The sequence below is a fragment of the Mobula birostris genome, unplaced genomic scaffold, assembly GCF_030028105.1.
Source record: "Mobula birostris isolate sMobBir1 unplaced genomic scaffold, sMobBir1.hap1 scaffold_834, whole genome shotgun sequence".
NCBI lineage: Eukaryota > Metazoa > Chordata > Chondrichthyes > Myliobatiformes > Myliobatidae > Mobula > Mobula birostris.
The window spans coordinates 25,146-43,260 of NW_027278551.1; the positions used below are offsets into that span (position 1 = coordinate 25,146).

The following is an 18,115-nucleotide window of genomic DNA, read 5'->3' on the forward strand; positions in this document are numbered from 1 at the left end:
TAGAGAAAGAGATAAAGGGCTGGAGAAGGGGGAATCTGATCGGAGAGGACAGAAGACCATGGAAGAAAGGGAAGTGGGAGGAGCACCAGAGGGAGGTGATGGGCAGGGAAGGAGAGAAGGTGAGAGAGGGAAACAGGAATGGGGAATGGTGAAGGAGAAGGGGCGCAATTATCAGAATGTCAAGGAAAGGTTGTTCATGTCATCAGGTTGGAGGCTACCCAGACGGAATATAAGGGTGGCCACAGGAGGAAGCCATGGACTGACACGTTGGAACAGGAATGGGAATGGGATTTGGAACTAATATGTTTTTGCCATCTTATACAACCTTGCTCAGACTTCAGCTAGAGAATTAGAATCAAATTTATTGTCACCAAGGGACTAATTGTGAAATTGGTTGTTTTGTGGCAGCAGTACAGTGCAATATGTAAAACACTTTTTTTTTGTAACTTTAATGTCTTGCACTGTGCTGCTGTTGCAGAATAGTAATGTCACAACATTATAAACCTGACTGAGAAATAAATGCAAGGTCCCTGCAATCCAGCGTTCTCTCTCTGTCTCTCTCTCTCTCCCCCACTCTCTCCCCCCCACTCTCTCTCTCCCCTCTTTCTCCCCCTCTCTCTTTCTATCTCTCTCTCTCTATATATTTCTCTATTTCTCTATCTCTCTGTCTATATATCTCTTTCTCTCTCTGTCTCTCTATCTCTCTCTAGCTCTATCTCTCTATCTCTCTCTTGAGTGTGTTGGTCCTCGAGTCAGGACTCGGACAAGTGACATGGCAGATTGCAGACATCCCACCTCTCCCAGAAGTTCTGGGAGTCTCTTGCAAATTAATAGTGGCTCCCTGATGCCTGAAAATTATATACAATGTCACGGAAATCAATTTTTTTGAGAGCGAGCGAGCGAGAGAAAGCAAGAGAGAGCGCGAGAGCGACCACGAGAGAGAGAGAGAGAGAGAGAGAGAGCGCGAGAGCACACCATGGCAGAGTGTTCCAAAAAAAAAAATATAAAATGTACGTCACCCCAGACTACACTAAAGTGTACCCCTGCCTAATAGGGGTCAAAAATAATGACAGTGTTGTTCGCTGTACTGTTTGCAACAGTGACTTTTCTGTTGCCCATGGTGGGTTAAGACTGTAAAAGACATGTTGAGGCGAGTTTAACAGGTGTCATTCGATCATTAGCATAGCTAACGTTATTCAAACTAGCTGGCTAGCTGCTAAGGAGCTACTCTATTGCAGACATCCCACCTCTCCTGGAAGTTCCGGGAGTCTCCCGCAAATTGATGGTGCTACCTCCCTGAAATGAGTTTTTGCAGGGTGGGATGTCTGAGATTGTAACATCGAAACAGCGAGCTGCTGGTCTCCCACTCTGGTTTGTTGCAGGAGTGATATCTCTCTCCCCCTTGTTAGTGTAGTACCCCACATCCACATCCCCCCCATACCAGATGGTGATGCAGCCAGTAAAAATGCTCTCTTCGGTACACCTGTAGAGATTTGTGAGTGTCTTTGGTGATAAACCAACTCTCCTCAAACTCCTAATGAAATATAGCCACTGTTGTGCCTTCTTTGTAGCTGCATCGATATGTTGGTTCCAGATTAGATCCTCAGAGATATTGACACCAGGAACTTGACATTGCTCACTCTCTCCACTTCTGGTCTCTCTATGAGGACTGGGGTGTGTTCCCTTGTCTTACCCTTTCTGAAGTCCACAATCAGCTCTTTGGTCTTATTGATATTGAGTGCAAGGTCGTTGTTGCGACACCACTCAACCAGCTGATCTAGTTTGCTCCTGTACGTCCTCTCACCATCTGAGATTCTGCCAACAATGGTTGCATCATTAGCATCATTATAGATGCCATTTGAGTTGTGCCTGGTGCCACGAACTCCGTGACGGGTTGAAAAGGACCAGCAGAAATGGAACGCACCTGGAGTCTGGTTTACAATAAACAAAATCTATCTTTATTACTACTACCAATCAATATCATTAAACCGAATAATACAATACAGGTTATAAACTATTATATATATATACAAAAATAATAGTCCAGGAGGTAGATATCAGTCTTACGGTGTCAGGTAAGTTGAAGCAGTTCAGTTCACTTTGTGTTGCGTCGAGTTGAATTGATGGAGAGAGAGAGAGTTAATTGAATTGATGTTCAAGTTGGCAGCTTTAGTTGTTCTTGCTTCCGAAGTCTTCAGAGTCACTTTGTGTGACCCCCCCACACAGACACAGATGGACAGAGCCCCTCGTAGGGAACGGTCTACTAACCCACGGCATGGGTTCACCACCAGCAGACCCCCACAGGCAAGCTCTTACCTGCACTGGTAATCACGGGTGGAAATTAATCGGTCCGTGGTCTCCACCCTCGTGGTGGTCTTAAGCTCCACCAGTGGTTTCTCAGGTAGCTTCCCCAGTTCTCTCGTGTCGTGTCTCCTCTGCTGTTATCAGACCAAAGGATCCACTTTTTATAATCCATCCAAAATTCCAGCGTCCGTTAGCTCAGCCGCTCTGAGCTGTTACCATGGTGACTTCCCAGCTCGTGTCTCAGCTCACACCGTACTCTCTCTCTCTTTTAATTGCCTCCTTGTTCATTAGACTGCTGAACTTTCTAGCAGTTTCTCACCTGCGTAACACTAGCCACACAGTCTCAGATGTCGAGCAGTGGGCTAACCACACATTCCTGAGGTGCCCCAGCGTTGATTGTCATTGAGGTGAAGATGTTATTACCAATCCACACAGGTTGTGGTCTTCCAGTTAGGAAGTTGAAGATCCAGTTGCAGAGGGAGGTACGTAGACCCAGGCTCTGTAGCTTTTGATCAGAGCTGTAGGATTGATGGTGTTAAACGCTGAGCTGTAGTCAATAAACAGCATCCTGACATAAGTATTTGTATTGTGTGTGTTTGTGAAAGAGAGTGTGAGTGTGTGTATGTGAGAGAGAGAGTGTGAATCTATATGTTTGTGTGTGAGAGAGAGAGAGTGTGAGTGTGTGTGTGTGAGAGAGAGAGTGTGAATCTATATGTTTGTGTGTGAGAGAGAGATTGTGTGAATGTGTATGTTTGTGTGTGAGAGTGTGTGTGCAAGAGAGAGTGAGAGTGTGTGTGTGTGAGAGAGAGCGTGTGTATGTGTGTGTGTGAGAGAGAATGTGTGTTTGAGCATGTGAGTATATGTGTGTGTGAGAGAGAGAGAGAGTGTGAGTGTGTGTGTGAGACAGAGTGTGAGAGTATGTGTTTGAGTGTGTGTGTGTGTGTGTGAGAGAGAGAAAGAGTGCGAGTGTGTGTGTGAGAGAGAGTGTGTGTGTGAGACGGAGTGTGAGAGTATGTGTGCGTTTGAGTGTGTGAGTGTGTGTGTGAGACAGTGTGAGAGTGTGTGTGAGACAGAGTGAGAGAGCATGTGTTCATTTGAGTGTGAGATGGGGTGTGAGAGTATGTGTGCGTTTGAGTGTGTGAGAGTGTGTGTGAGACAGAGTGTGAGAGCATGTATGCATTTGAGTGTGAGTGTGTGTGTGAGACAGTGTGAGAGTGTGTGTGAGATGGAGTGTGAGAGTATGTGCATTTGAGTGTGAGAGTGTGTGTGAGACGGAGTGTGAGAGTATGTGTGCGTTCGAGTGTGTGAGAGTGTGTGTGAGACGGGGTGTGAGAGTATGTGTGCGTTTGAGTGTGCGAGAGTGTGTGTGAGACGGAGTGTGAGAGTATGTGTGCGTTTGAGTGTGTGAGAGTGTGTGTGAGACAGAGTGTGAGAGTATGTGTGCGTTCGAGTGTGTGAGTGTGGGTGTGTGTGGGGAGGGATGGTGGAGGGAGTGTTTGCAAAGTTTGTATGTTCTCCCTGTGACTGTGTGGGTTTGCCCTAGGTGCTCCGGTTTCCTCTCATGTCCCAACGACATGTGGGGCAGTGGGTTAAATGGCTGCTGTAAACTATCCCCCTAGTGTGTGGGTGAGAGGTAGTTGAAGGGAGTGCTGTTGCAGGAAAGCAGCATCCATAGAGGACCCCCACCATCCACGCTCTCTTCTCGCTGCTGCCATCAGGAAGAAGGCACAGGAGCCTCAGGACTCACACCACCAGGTTCAGGAACAGTTACTGCCCCTCAACCATCAGGCTCCTGAACCAGCGTGGATAACTTCACTCACTACAACTCTGAACTGATTCCACAACCTAAAGACTCATTTTCAGGGACTCTACAACTCCTGTTCTCAGTATTAGTTACTTGTTTATCTATTACTATGTTTTTTTTCTTTTTGAACTTATACAATTTGTTGTCTTTTGCGCGTTGGTTGTTTGGCCATCTTTGTGTGTTGTTTTTCAATTATTCTATTTTGTTTCTTTGTATTTACTGTGAACACCCGCAAGAAAATAAATCTCAGGGCTGGGGACAGCCCTCAAGGACAACCACACATTCCAGCACCAACATAGCTTATCAACGATGTTCAGTGACGTATGTGTACTGTGATAATAAATTTACTTTGAAGTGAGGTTGGGTGGGACTACAACCAGAGGTCATGGGTTAAGGGCGAAAGGTGAAAAGTTTAAGGGGAGCATGAGGGGAAACTTGTTCGCTCAGAGGGTGCTGACAGTGTGGAACGAACTGCCAGCACAAGTGGTGCATGTGAGCTCGATTTCAAAGCTTAGGGGAAGTTTGGATGGGTACATGGATGGTAGGGGTATGGAGCGCTATGGTCCCGGTGATGGTTGATGGCGGTAGGAAGTTTGAATGGTTCAGCATGGACTAGATGGGCCGAAGGGCCTGTTTCTGTGCTGACTTTTGGATGACTCTATGAACTTAGAACTTTGAATGTAAGGAGAGAAGTAGAGGATTGCTCAGAGAACACGCCCAGGCCCAATGGGCTGAGTGGATTCTTTCTATGTCAGAGGGACCGAGATCAACCTTGCACTGTCAGCAAACCTTGCAGCCCACACCCAGTTATAAATCCCTGAGGTATATTAATAGGATGAGTGTGGAGAGAGATGGCTCATCTTGTGGGGGAATTTGCAACACCTCTTTAAAACCAGTCAAGTGTCTGCCCACAAGTTGGGATGAGGTGGAATATTTTTCTCAGGTGACTCCCCAGACCCCCTTCCTTGAAAAGCAGTGGAAGCGGAGTCTTTGAGTATATTTACGGAAGAGGGAGGTGAATCGAGAGATCACAAGATTGAGATTACAATCAGCCCAGCCACGATCTAACTGACAGAACAGTGTCGAGCGGCCAAGTGGTCTCATGCTCCCAGTTTGTACACTTGAGTGTTTTCCTCATGCAGCTCTGCGTGATTCACCTCAGCATCGATGCCCTCACAAACTCTCTCTGATATATTAAGACTATAAGACATAAGATATAGGAGCAGAATTAGGCCATCGAGTCTGCTCTGCCATTTCATCATGGTTGATCCATTTCCCTCTCAGCCCCGAACTGTCTTCTCCCCATAGCCCTTCATGCTCTGGCTAATCAGGAATCTATATTAGGACCTGCATTTCTATAGTGTTTGTCAACAGGGCTGTACAAGGGATAGTTAAAACTGCTCAAGCTATCACCAGCACCAGTCTGCCCACTAACAAGGACATATAGAACACTATCTTACCCCTGAAGCACCTTCAATAACTCCAAAAGACTGAGGTTTGGTAAAATACCGAAAGGCTTTTATTCGCTGTACAATACGACCTCCACAGTGAGTGTCTGTCCCGGACTGAGGGGGAGGGGCAAGGCGAACACCTTTATACAGGACTCAGTGGGAGGAGCCACAGGGGCAGTCAGCAGAGGGGTGTGTCCAGACAGGTAACCCAGTTACAACATATATATATGGTTTACCACAACCCCGTTATGCCGCTGGCATTTAGGCAGCAATGAAGATCCTCCATCTCTGGCAGTGTTCAGGGATTCCTTCAGCATGTCAATATCTTCCTCTCAGTTTTCACTACTGTCAGTCTTGCAAGTCCCGGGTGGAGACTCAAGAATACCATCGCACTCCGATGTAGAAAGATTCTTCATTGCTGTTTCCATAACAATTTTGTTTGACCAGTCAGGGTTGTTATCCCTGAGCTGAACCCCCGAAACTGGAGGGCCAGTAGACCTTCTTAGTCTGGCCTCTACCCTTTGACCTGTTTGGCATGGGTGACCCCACCAAGAGCCAAAGCATAAAGTCCTGACGCCAGCCAACATAGCTCTCTGGGTCATTGAGGTATGTAAGCCTCCAAACTCTACAAAAAGGTTTTGGCCCTCTTGGAGGGTCAATCCCTCCAAATCCTGTAACAAGGTCGTGGCCCTCTTGGAGGTCATGCACTGAAAAATGACAATAAGCAATCTTGAACAAATTTATTTAGCAGGGTAGAGAAACCTCAAAGGGGTTGTAACACACTCCTTCCCTCCACTGGCCTATAGGTCACTTTTGGGCAATGTACAGCACCTGCTTACAACCCTCCCACCCCCGATCAGGGTCATGTGAAGCCGCAGGAGCAGGTGGTGGATGCTCGATGACCACATCACAAGTCCTGGTTATGTGACCACTGACGCCAGGCGGACAATCTCTGAAGAGTGTTGGTAATGGCTGGGGTCACCCATCATGTAAAGATACTGCCCAGAAGAAGGCAATGGCAAACGACTTCTGTAGGAAAATTTTCCAAGAACAATCATGGTCACGGAAAGACCCTGATCGCCCACGTCATAAAACACGGCACTTAATGATGATGTCATATGACACAGCATATATTGAATGAATGAATTCTTGAAGCTTGAAGACTTCCCAAATTGCCTTACAGTCAGTCGTTGTTGTAGGGTAGCCAGCAGTCAAAGCTTCTCACTGTAAACTCCCACAAAGAAAACAACAGTAATCAGCTTGGGTGATGGGCAAGTACAGGTCCAGGGTACCTCAGACAATTCTGCATCTTCAGGGAGAAGCATGAGACAAAACCATGGGATTGGTTACACAGACAGCGAGTGGGGACTGGATCTTGTTGTAGCCCCTCCGCCGAAGGGCAGCCCCTCCAGCATCTCAGCTCCTACACACGGGAGTAACACGACTGACATCGGGAGCAAGAGAGAGAGAGAGAGAGAGAGTAAGAAAGAGAGTGAATGAGAGAGAGAAAAGACAGAGGCAGATAGAGACAGAGGCAGGGAAAGGGAGAAAAGAAGCAGGTGGCTAACAGATGAGAGGGAGAGGGGGAGAGCGAGAGATAGAGAGAGAGTGAAAGAGAGAGAGACAGATAGAGAGAGAGGGATAGAAAGAGAGAAAATGGGGGAGAGAAAAGGAGACAGAGAGAGAAAGACAAAGTGAAAAAAGAGAGGGAAGGCAAGAAACAGAAAGGAGAGAAGACATAGAGGAAGAAAAAGGAAAGAGAGAAAGAGGAATGGACAGGGAAAGAAAGAGTGAGGGAGACAAAGAGCTGGGGATAGAAAGGCAGAAAAAATGAGAGAGAGAGAGAGAGATACAAAGACAGGGGTGGTGGGGTTGAGAAGAGAAGAGAGGGCATGAGAGAGCTGTGCAATCCAGAGGATACACTAGCCCTTTTTCAAAGGGGTGGTGGGAAAAGACGGTATCACAGTAATGCCAGCTGAGTGGCCTGCCTCACTCTGGGTGATGCCGAGTTCCTCAAGGTCTTTTGCAAATGCGAGACCCACCTCACGTGCACATTCGCACATCGACATATATCTGTCCCTCAGCATAATTCATGATGAGTTACATTAAAGGCTCAAGATGTGCCAGTGATGATAAACTCCCTGTAAGGTCATAAAGCCCATTTGTAGTAGAAATTCAAGGTAACATCTGTCAGCGAGAGGTTTATGAAAGGGTGATCCTGCTAATAAAGAGCCGGTGCTAAGCCTGGAGAAGGGTTAGATTTCCCCTCCTGAGGCTCCGGCAGAGAGGACAATGGAGGAGAAGAGGAAAGACTGAGCGAGCCCAGGACGTTTCTCTTTGATGCGAAGGAGAATGAGAGGTGACTTGATAGAGGTGTACAAGCTGATGAGCGGACAGCCAGTGTCTTTTTTCGCAGGGAGACAATGGCTAAAACGAGAAGACATAGTTTGAAGGTGATTGGAGGAAGCTGGAGGCACGGTGGCGTAGTGGTTGGCATGACACTTTACAGCACCGGTGACCCAGGTTCAATTCTCGCCGCTGCCCGTTCGTTCTCCCCCTGACCGTGTGCGTTTCCTCCACAGTCCAAAGACATTCCGGTTAGTAGGTTAGTCAGTCATTGTAAATTGCCCGTGGTTAGGCTAGGGTCAAATTGGGTTGCTGGATGGTACGGCTCGAAGGGCCGGAAGGGCCCTTTCTGTGCTGTACCCCAATTAATCAAAAATCAATCCAATCAATCAATCAATAAACAAATAGATAAACAGAGAGCTAGACAGACAAATATATACTGTAAATAGATAGACAAATATATAGACAGATAGACAGACAGATAGACAGGCAGATAGATACATAGATAGATAGACAGACAGACAGATAGATCGATGGATTGATAGATTGATAGATAGACAGACAGACAGATAGATAAATAGATAGTTAGACAGACAGACAGATAGATCAATAGATAGATCCTCAGATCAATAGATAGACAGACAGGTAGATAAATAGATACAGACAGACAGACAGATAGATTGATAGATAGATCCTCAGGTCAATAGATAGATAGACAGACATATAGATAGACAGAGTTATAAGAAAGGTGTCAGGTAGGCATATGATTTTGGCCACTAGGTCACATCAGTGACTACACTTCACAGTGGGTGGTCTGGAATTAATTTATTTGCTGATAGTAGAGAGATGAAGCTCTGACTCTAACTCTGTGTGTCAGTGCCTCTCAACTCAGTCTTGGAGCGAATGCGTTAGGTGCATCCAGTGTCTCTTGTCATCACCAGTCATGTCTAATAACACCAACTCTTTGATGTCACCAGGGCTCAGAGGTGGGCTCAGTGCAGATTAAACGTGGTACCTACTTAAAGCATCCACACCAAGGTGGAGCTGTACCACAGCTGTGATCTTTTCACACTCTTGTACGGCTCAGAATCCTGTAGTCCGTCCCTCCTGATTGGTTAGTCCTCATCCAATCAGGTATCCCTTCTCCCACCTTGTTTACAATGGAAATCCAGTTCTTACTTAGAGTGAGACCTTCGTCTTTGTTAAAAAAAAAAATTCTCTGGTTTTATTTCATGGCTTCCTTCACCAGGCGGTCACAAAAGCCTTTGGCATGACACAGTAATTTTATGCCATCAAAGTCAATCCTATGGCCATTGCGAATGCAATATTCACCTACCGCCAATTTCTCCAGGTATCCCAAACGTGCTCCTTGATGCGGGTTTCCACCGTGCGTGCCGTCTAGCTGATATACGCTGCTCTGCGCTCACAGAGACTCCTGTAAACACCAGCTGACCTGAGTCCCAGGTCACCTTTGACCCGTATAAACTGTGACTTGAGCTTCCTTTAGGGGTTGTCAATGGTCTTAATCCTCTTCGTTTTCACTGCTGTCAGTCATTCAAGACCCAGGAATACCGTCGCACCGTCAATGAAGGATTCTTCATTGCTGTGTTCATAACAATTTTGTTTTACCAGTCAGGGTCATTAGCCCTGAGCTGAACCCCCGAACCTGAAGGATCGGTGGGCCACTCTTAGATTGGCCTCTCTCTACTCTTTGACCTGTTTGACATGGGTGATCCTACCAAGAGCCAAAGCATAAAGCCCAGACTCCAGCCAACATCGCTCTCCGGGTCATTGAAGCACACAAACCTCCAAACCCAACGGCAAGATTGTGTCCTCTTGGAGGCTGCCAAGATTAAGGAGAGCATTTTTGTTGGTCCACAAACCAAACAGGTGTCAATGACAGGCAATTCAAAGAACTTCTAGTGGAACCGGAGAAAATTGCATGGAAGGCATTCAAGGATATTGCTGAAAAATTTCTTGGCAACTATAGAGCACCAAACTACATGCAGCTGGTTGAGAACATGCTTCAAGCATACAAAACCATGAAGTGCAACATGTCACTAAAGATCCATTTTCTGCATTCCCATTTAGAATACTTCTCTGCCAATCTTGGCACTGACAGTGACGAGCACGGTGAAATGTGGTCATGGAGAAACTGTATCAGAACAACTGGTATCCATCAATTCTGGCTGATTGTTGTTGGACACTTAAGCGAGAAGCCTCAGACACTGAGTACAAATGAAAATCATCACCAAAACATTTTTAGCTTAGAAACATACATAGAAAATAGGTGCAGGAGTAGGCCATTCGGCCCTTCGAGCCTGCACCGCCATTTATTATGATCATGGCTGATCATCCAACTCAGAACCCCGCCCCAGCCTTCCCTCCATACCCCCTGACCCCCGTAGCCACAAGGGCCATATCTAACTCCCTCTTAAATATAGCCAATGAACTGGCCTCAGCTGTTTTCTGTGGCAGAGTATTCCACAGATTCACCACTCTCTTTGTGAAGAAGTTTTTCCTAATCTCGGTCCTAAAAGGCTTCCCCTCTATCCTCAAACTGTGGCCCCTCGTTCTGGACTTCCCCAACATCGGGAACAATCTTCCTGCATCTAGCCTGTCCAATCCCTTTAGGATCCTATACTTTTCAATCAGATCCCCCCTCAATCTTCTAAATTCCAACGAGTACAAGCCCAGTTCATCCTGTCTTTCTTATATGAAAGTCCTGCCATCCCAGGAATCAATCTGGTGAACCTTCTTTGTACTCCCTCTATGGCAAGGATGTCTTTCCTCAGATTAGGGGACCAAAACTGCACACAATACTCCAGGTGTGGTCTCACCAAGGCCTTGTACAACTGCAGTAGTACCTCCCTACTCCTGTACTCGAATCCTCTCGCTATAAATGCCAGCATACCATTCGCCTTTTTCACCACCTGCTGTACCTGCATGCCCACTTTCAATGACTGGTGTATAATGACACCCAGGTCTCGTTGCACCTCCCCTTTTCCTAATCGGCCACCATTCAGATAATAATCTGTTTTCCTATTTTTGCCACCAAAGTGGATAACTTCACATTTATCCACATTAAATTGCATCTGCCATGAATTTGCCCACTCACCCAACCTATCCAAGTCACCCTGCATCCTCTTAGCATCCTCCTCACAGCTAACACTGCCACCCAGCTTCATGTCATCCGCAAACTTGGAGATGCTGCATTTAATTCCCTCATCCAAGTCATTAATATATATTGTAAACAACTGGGGTCCCAGCACTGAGCCTTGCGGTACCCCACTAGTCACTGCCTGCCATTCTGAAAAGGTCCCGTTTATTCCCACTCTTTGCTTCCTGTCTGCCAACCAATTCTCCATCCACACCAATACCTTACCCGCAATACCGTTAGTTAAACAATTGCAAAGCGTCAGCAATATTATACAATTAAATGCATTACATTCAATAAAAGTTAATTTCTTGTTTCTCCAACTTCGAACTTTATAAAGTAGTCTGGGATTATATTTGTGTTCAGCTTCAAGCGGTCTATCATAAACAAAAAAAAATCCTGAGGAAGCAATGCTTTTGAAAAGATTTGTTGTCCACCGTAATTGCATGGCAAATGAATTATCGAGGGTTAACTGGGTTCTTGTGCATCCTCCTTAAGTTAAGAGAGGCATTTGAAATTTTCCAATCTGGTGACCCAATTTCTGAGCAGCTACGTTGGACGATTATGACTAATGCTCCTGCAGTCTTCTGTTGGAACCAATCAGATCCTTAAAGATCTCGATCTTAACTCTCATTAATTTCTTGATTACCAACTTTATTCCCCCAACATATTAGAGTTGTGGAATCGTAGAGCACAGAAAAGGCCCTTTCACCCATGGCAACCAAGTTCGCCTCATCAGAATCAGAATCAGCTTTGATATTACCAGCATACCGTATGTAGCGGAATCTGTTGTCTTTGCGGCACTAGTGCAACATAATAATAAAAACTGTGAATTACAGTAAGTTTTATATACTTTTTCTCATTGCTACCATCAGGAAGGAGGTACATAATAATAAAGGCATCATGCAAGACCATGGATCTGTGCCTGGAAAGTCTTCACTCTCCAGGGCGCAGGCCTGGGCAAGATTGTATGGAAGACCAGCAGTTGCCCATGCTGCAAGTCTCCCCTCTCCACGCCACCAATGTTGTCCAAGGGAAGGGCATTAGGACTCATACAGCTTGGCATCGGTGTTGTCACAGAGCAATGTGATTAAGTGCCTCGCTCAAGGACACAACATGTTGCCTCAGCTGGGGCTTGAACTCACGACCTTCAGGTCGCTAGTCCAATGCCTTCACCACTTGGCCACGTGCCCACACGAAGGAGGTACACACACACACACACACACACACACACAAACACACACACACACACACACACACACACACACACACACACACATATATATATATATGTAATAGTATATGCATATAATAGTTAAATTAAATCTGTAGTACAAAAACTAAAATAAAAAGGTAGTGATGTAGTGGGTTTAATGTCCATTCAGAAATCGGACGGCAGAGGGGAAGAAGCTGTTCCTGAATCACTGAGTGGTGCCTTCAGGCTTCTGTACCTCCTTCCTGATGGTAGCAATGAGAAGAGGGCATGTCCTGGGTGATGGGGGCCCTTAATACTGGATGCCGCCTTTTTGAGGCATCGCTCCTTGAAGGTGTCCTGAGTGCTACGGAGGCTAGTCTCATGACAGAGCTTTCCCAATGCTCTGCAGCTTACTTTGATCCTGTGCAGTAGACCCCACCCCTCCACCTGCTCCCCCATATCAGACGGTGATGCAACCAGTTAGAATGCTTCCCACAGTACATCTGTAGGAATTTGTGAGTGTTTTAGTGGCATAACAAATCTCCTCAAACTCCTAGTGAAATATAGCCACTGTCAAGCCTTCTTTGTAGCTGCATCGATGTATTGGACCCAGGGTAGATCATGTGATCAAGTATGGTGAGATACGGCCACAATGACAGGCAGTATCATGGGAACAGATAGTATACACATGATCCACTCAGTGGCCAGTTTATTAGATATAGCTGCTCGTTATTGCACATATCTAATCAGCCAATCATGAGGCAACAGCTCAATGTGTAAAAGCATGCAGACATGGTCAAGAGGTTCAGCTATTCATCAGAATTGGGAAATAATGTGATCTTAGTGACTTTCAACAGAAAATGATTGTTGGTGCTGGACAGGGTGGTTTGAGTATCTCAGAAATTCAGAATCAGGCTTAATAACACCAGCATATGTTGTGAAATTTCCTGGGATTTTCACACACAACAGTTTTTAGAGTTTCTAGAGAATGGTGCGAGAAACAAGAAAATATCCAGCGAGCGGCAGTTCTGTAGGTGGAGATGCTTTGGTAATGAGAGAGGTCAGAGGAGAATGGCCAGGCTGGTTAAAGCTGACAGGAAAGGAGACAGTAACTCAGATATCCACGCATTGTAATAGTGGTGTGCAGAAGAGCATCTCTGAGCACACAACACGTTGCACCTCACAGTGGATGGGCTGTCGCAGCAGAAGACCACGAGCATAGACTCAGTGGACACTTTATTAGTTACAGGGGGTACACAATAACGTGGCAGCTGAGTGCAACTTATACAAGACAGTGGAAGAGGAAGTTTGAAAGAGCAATGCTATAGTGTAAAACAAACAAAAAGACACAACGAGAAGCAAGTCCATGGTCTGAGGCAAGAGGAGTGTTTGCTGAGGTAGGGTTAGGTTGTGCAGATTGGTTCAAGTATCTAATGGTTGTAGAAAAGTACCTGTTCCTTCAGGCTTCTGTACGTCCAGGCAAATGCTACCAGTGAGAAGAGGGCGTGCTGTGTATGATGGGGGTCTGTGATGATAGAAGCTGTCTTCTTGAGCACCTTCTTTATCTGTCTATCTATTTATCTATCAAATGGCCAAGTGGTTAAGGCATTCGACTAACGACCTGAAGGTCGTGAGTTCGAGCCCCAGCCAAGACAGCGTGTTGTGTCCTTGAGCAAGGCACTTAATCACACATTGCTCTGCGACGACACCAGTGCCAACCTGTATCGGCCCTCACCCTTCCCTTGGACAACATCAGTGTCGTGGAGAGGGGAGACTTGCAGCATGGGCAACTGCTGGTCTTCCATACGACCTTGCCCAGGCCTGCGCCCTGGAGAGTGAAGAATTTCCAGGAGCAGATCCATGGTCTCGCAAGACTAACGGATGCCTTATTTATTTATCTATCCATCAATCAATCAATCTACCTATCTGTCTAGATAGTCTATCAATCAATCTATGTCTATCTATCTATCAATCAATCTATCTGTCTATCTATCTATTTATCTATCAATCAATCCAGCTATCTGTCTGTCTAACAACAGGAATTCTACAGATGCTGGAAATTCAAGCCACACACATAAAAGTTGCTGGTGAACGCAGCAGGCCAGGCAGCATCTCTAGGAAGAGGTGCAGTCGACGTTTCAGGCCGAGACCCTTCAGGCCTGAAATGTCGACTGTACCTCTTCCTAGAGATGCTGCCTGGTCTGCTGCGTTCACCAGCAACTTTTATGTGTGTTGCTTATCTGTCTGTCTATCTATATCTATTTTGCGGAATAGACTCCTACCCAGATCGCTGGGCACTGTAAAGTGTTTATGCTAACCACAATGTTACTGTGCCACGACATGTGAAAGAGAGGTTCACCCGAGGCCCCACAGGCTGAATGTGACATTATATTGAAGGAGAGAAGGATGTTGGTATTGGTTGATCATGGTCACAGATAGTGAGGTACAGTGAAAAGCTTGTCTTGCACATTGTCCATACAGATCCTATCATTACATGGAGCACTGAGGTCGAACAAAGTAAAACAATAACAGAATTCAGAATAAAGTGTAACAGCTACAGAGAAAGTGCAGTGCAGGCAGACAGTAAAGTGTAAAGTAGATGTAGTTACTGGGGGTAGGGAAGTGCTTGAGTGGGACTTTGCATTGACGAATGTTACACTAATCTCTTGGCTTCTGCTCAGGAAGTTGCTGAATATTTTGATTTGTTTTCTTCCCACAGCTTACAGTGCAGCGATGATCAGCCCAAGAAAGGTACTGCTCCTTCACTTGTCTCTTCCTGTTTGCTCCAGGCCACTCGACCCCTCAAGATGACACTGGCATTCTGTTAGCCTTGGCACCACTGAACAGCAGTCCCACTTCCAGAACCTGGGCTGACAACCCTGGAGTCTCTGGGGCTCCCCGAAGTCCTGCCACTCAGTGGGCACCCAATCCAAAACAACACACAAAAAATGCTGTAGGGACACAGCAGGCCAGGCAGCACCTAGGGAAATGAATAAACAATCAACGATTTGGACCGAGACCCTTCATCGGGACTGAGGAGGAAGGGGGAAGCTGCCAGAATAAAACGGAGGGGGGAGGGGATGGAGGCTAGCTGGAAAGTGATAGGTGAGGCCATGTGGGTGGGAAGTATCAAGGGAAAGAAGGAAAATCCGATAGGAGAGGAGTGTGGATAATAGGAGAAAGGGAAGGATAAGGGGACCCAGGAGGAAGTAAAAGGCAGGTGAGGAGAAGTGAGAGGATAGAGTGGGGAATAGAAGGAAGGGGTGGTATTTGTTTACCAGAAGGAGAAATTGATATTCATGCTCAGGTTGGAGGCTACCCAGATGGAATACAAGGTGTTGCTCCTCCATCCTGAGTGTGGCCTCACCTTGGCACAATATGATGAAGTGATCTGTCTCAATCGCATGGAAAACAAAGCTCCCTTGCTCCATGACAATAATAATTACCATTTATTTATTTATCAAGATACAGCGCAGAATGGGCCCTTCCAGCCCTTCAAGCTGTCCCGCCCATCAATCCCCCGTTTTGATCTGAGGCTGATCACCATTGATCTAAAAACAAAGAGGGCATAAAACCAGAGGAGAGAGATTTAAATGGGACATCAGGGGCAATTTCTTCTCACAAAGGGTGGTGTATATTTGGCACGAGCTGCCAGGTATAGTGGTTGTGGTGAGCACATTAGTAACATTTAATAGATGGCAGGAGACTTCCAACACACTGTTTACAGAGCATTCTTTTTATGCATAAGAACGAGACAAGGCTACTGCTTCCAGTGAGCTCGGTCCTCCCGACACATTCGTTTTAGTCTGCCATCTGCGGTTGGCTCGTCTTTGTTACTTCCTTATTCCACAATGTTCAGTACATTGGGTGATTGTAGTCACATATTCCTTTAGTAAGCACATTTCTTGTAGTTTCTTCCTGCTGCTTTAGGCACATACATACATTGCAACATATTAGTTTAACACTCTGGGAATGTCTACTCTATTTTATCACATCAAATGGTTACAAAAAACACAAAATTCAATATGTATTTCTACAGACTCCAACTGAGAGGAGATGTGGGGATTATGATCATGTGCGGTGGTATGTACCGTTCAGCTAGGTTTTCTAATATACAGTAACAACCTACAACAAATTCAGAGTGGATCAAATTACAGGCGCATTTTATTATTTACGTGCAAGGGAAGGTCTATCTCCATATGTTATAGCCTGGAAGATGGTTTCAACCTTACAGCTCAAAACAAACCTCTTTAATACTTCTACAGAGATAAGTAATTAGGATGTTCCGTTCCATAATGGCATTCCTCCATTATCTGCATCCATCTCTGGTTTCTGGCATTTGTTCTTTGATCAGGCCATTTGTCTTTAGAGCTTCTTCCCCCCAGGACAGCAGTGTCCTGTTTTTCTCTGTTGTCAAAACATTCCCCCCCACCAGCCATAAAACACATGTCTTGATAAAACACACACACTCACTCACTCACTCACTCCTGGTAAGCCTCCACTCAAACAAACCAGCAAACCAGCAAAGCACTCTGGGATCACACAGGTTCCATTTTGTCATATTACATTACAAATTCATATTGATTTCAGAGTTACAGATATGCTTATTTCCACAACAGGCAGAACAGATTTAGGCCCCATTTGCATAATTACTTTGGTACAACACCATAAGCCAAAGGATCTGTTGCATTGGGGTTGATGTTGATTTTCGACTAATCAGTCTCCTCTCTCACCATCAGATTACATCACCCGCTGTGACTTCAATGATAACTCCCAGCCCTTCTGCAACTGGACTCAGGTGTGCGAATCCGACAGTGGAGAATGGATCAGGACCAACGGGGAAACGCCTACCCAAAGCACTGGCCCCTCACAGGACTATCCAGCGCCCTGGAACAATGAAGCAAAGAAGGGTGAGCGGGAAATCCGAATCCCAGCCGGATGCAGAGAGTATCGGCAAATGTTTAGTTAAAAACAGAAATTATGGAAGGCCTTAACAGGTTGTGCAGGTTCTGTAGACAGATGAACAGAATTAATGTTTTCAAATGCTTTACAAAGGGTTGTCAACTTGAGGGATTGGATTACTTCCTCTCTCCACAGGTGGATTGGTTCGATCCCGGCCGCCAGCAATCAGTGTGTGTGTGTGTGTGTGTGTGTGTGTGTGTGTGTGTGTGTGTGTGTGTGTATCAGTGTCTATGTATGTCTGCACGTGTCTGTCTGTGTGCATGTCTGTGTCTGTGTTTGTGTATGACTGTGTGTGTGCATCTGTGTGTGTCTGAGCATATGTATATTTATGTATCTATATGTGTGTCCCTGCGTCTGTCTGTGAATCTAAATGTGTATTGTGTATCTGTGTATGTGTTTGTGTGTGTGTGTGTGTGTCTGTGTGTGTCTGTGTGTGTCTCTCTGTGTGAGTGCACCTGTGTGTGTATGTATGTGGCTGTGTATGTGTGTTTGTATATGTATGTGTGTTTGTGAGTGTGTATGTGTATGTATGTATGTATGTATGTATGTATGTGTGTGTGTATGAATATGTTTCCGTGTCAGTGAATCAGTGAATGTCTGCGCATCTGTCTGTGTGCATGTCTGTGTGTGTGTGTGTGTGTGTGTGTGTGTCTGTGTGTGTCTGTGTGTGTGTGTGTGTGTGTGTGTGTGTCTGTGTGTGTGTGTGTGTGTGTGTGTGTGTGTGTGTGTGTGTCTGTGTTTGTGTTTGTGTCCCTGTGTATGTTTGTACATCTGTACGTACTGTATCTGTGTGTGTATATGTATGTATGTGTGTTTGTGTCTGTATGTGTGTAGTAATATGTGGAGTTTTTCTATCTATGTGGAGTTTTTATGTTCTCACTGTGACCCTATAGGTT

General features: G+C 45.7%; 1 protein-coding gene across 1 annotated transcript in view; it reads left to right on the top strand.

Moving 5' to 3' along the window:
* LOC140193767 (uncharacterized) overlaps positions 1-18,115 on the top strand; it is a 47,596-nt gene that overhangs the window by 1,579 nt on the left and 27,902 nt on the right. The window contains exons 2-3 of the mRNA XM_072250934.1: positions 14,977-15,008; positions 16,997-17,167. Of these exons, the coding sequence (XP_072107035.1) occupies positions 14,977-15,008; positions 16,997-17,167 (203 nt within the window). The remainder of the gene's footprint in view (positions 1-14,976; positions 15,009-16,996; positions 17,168-18,115) is intronic.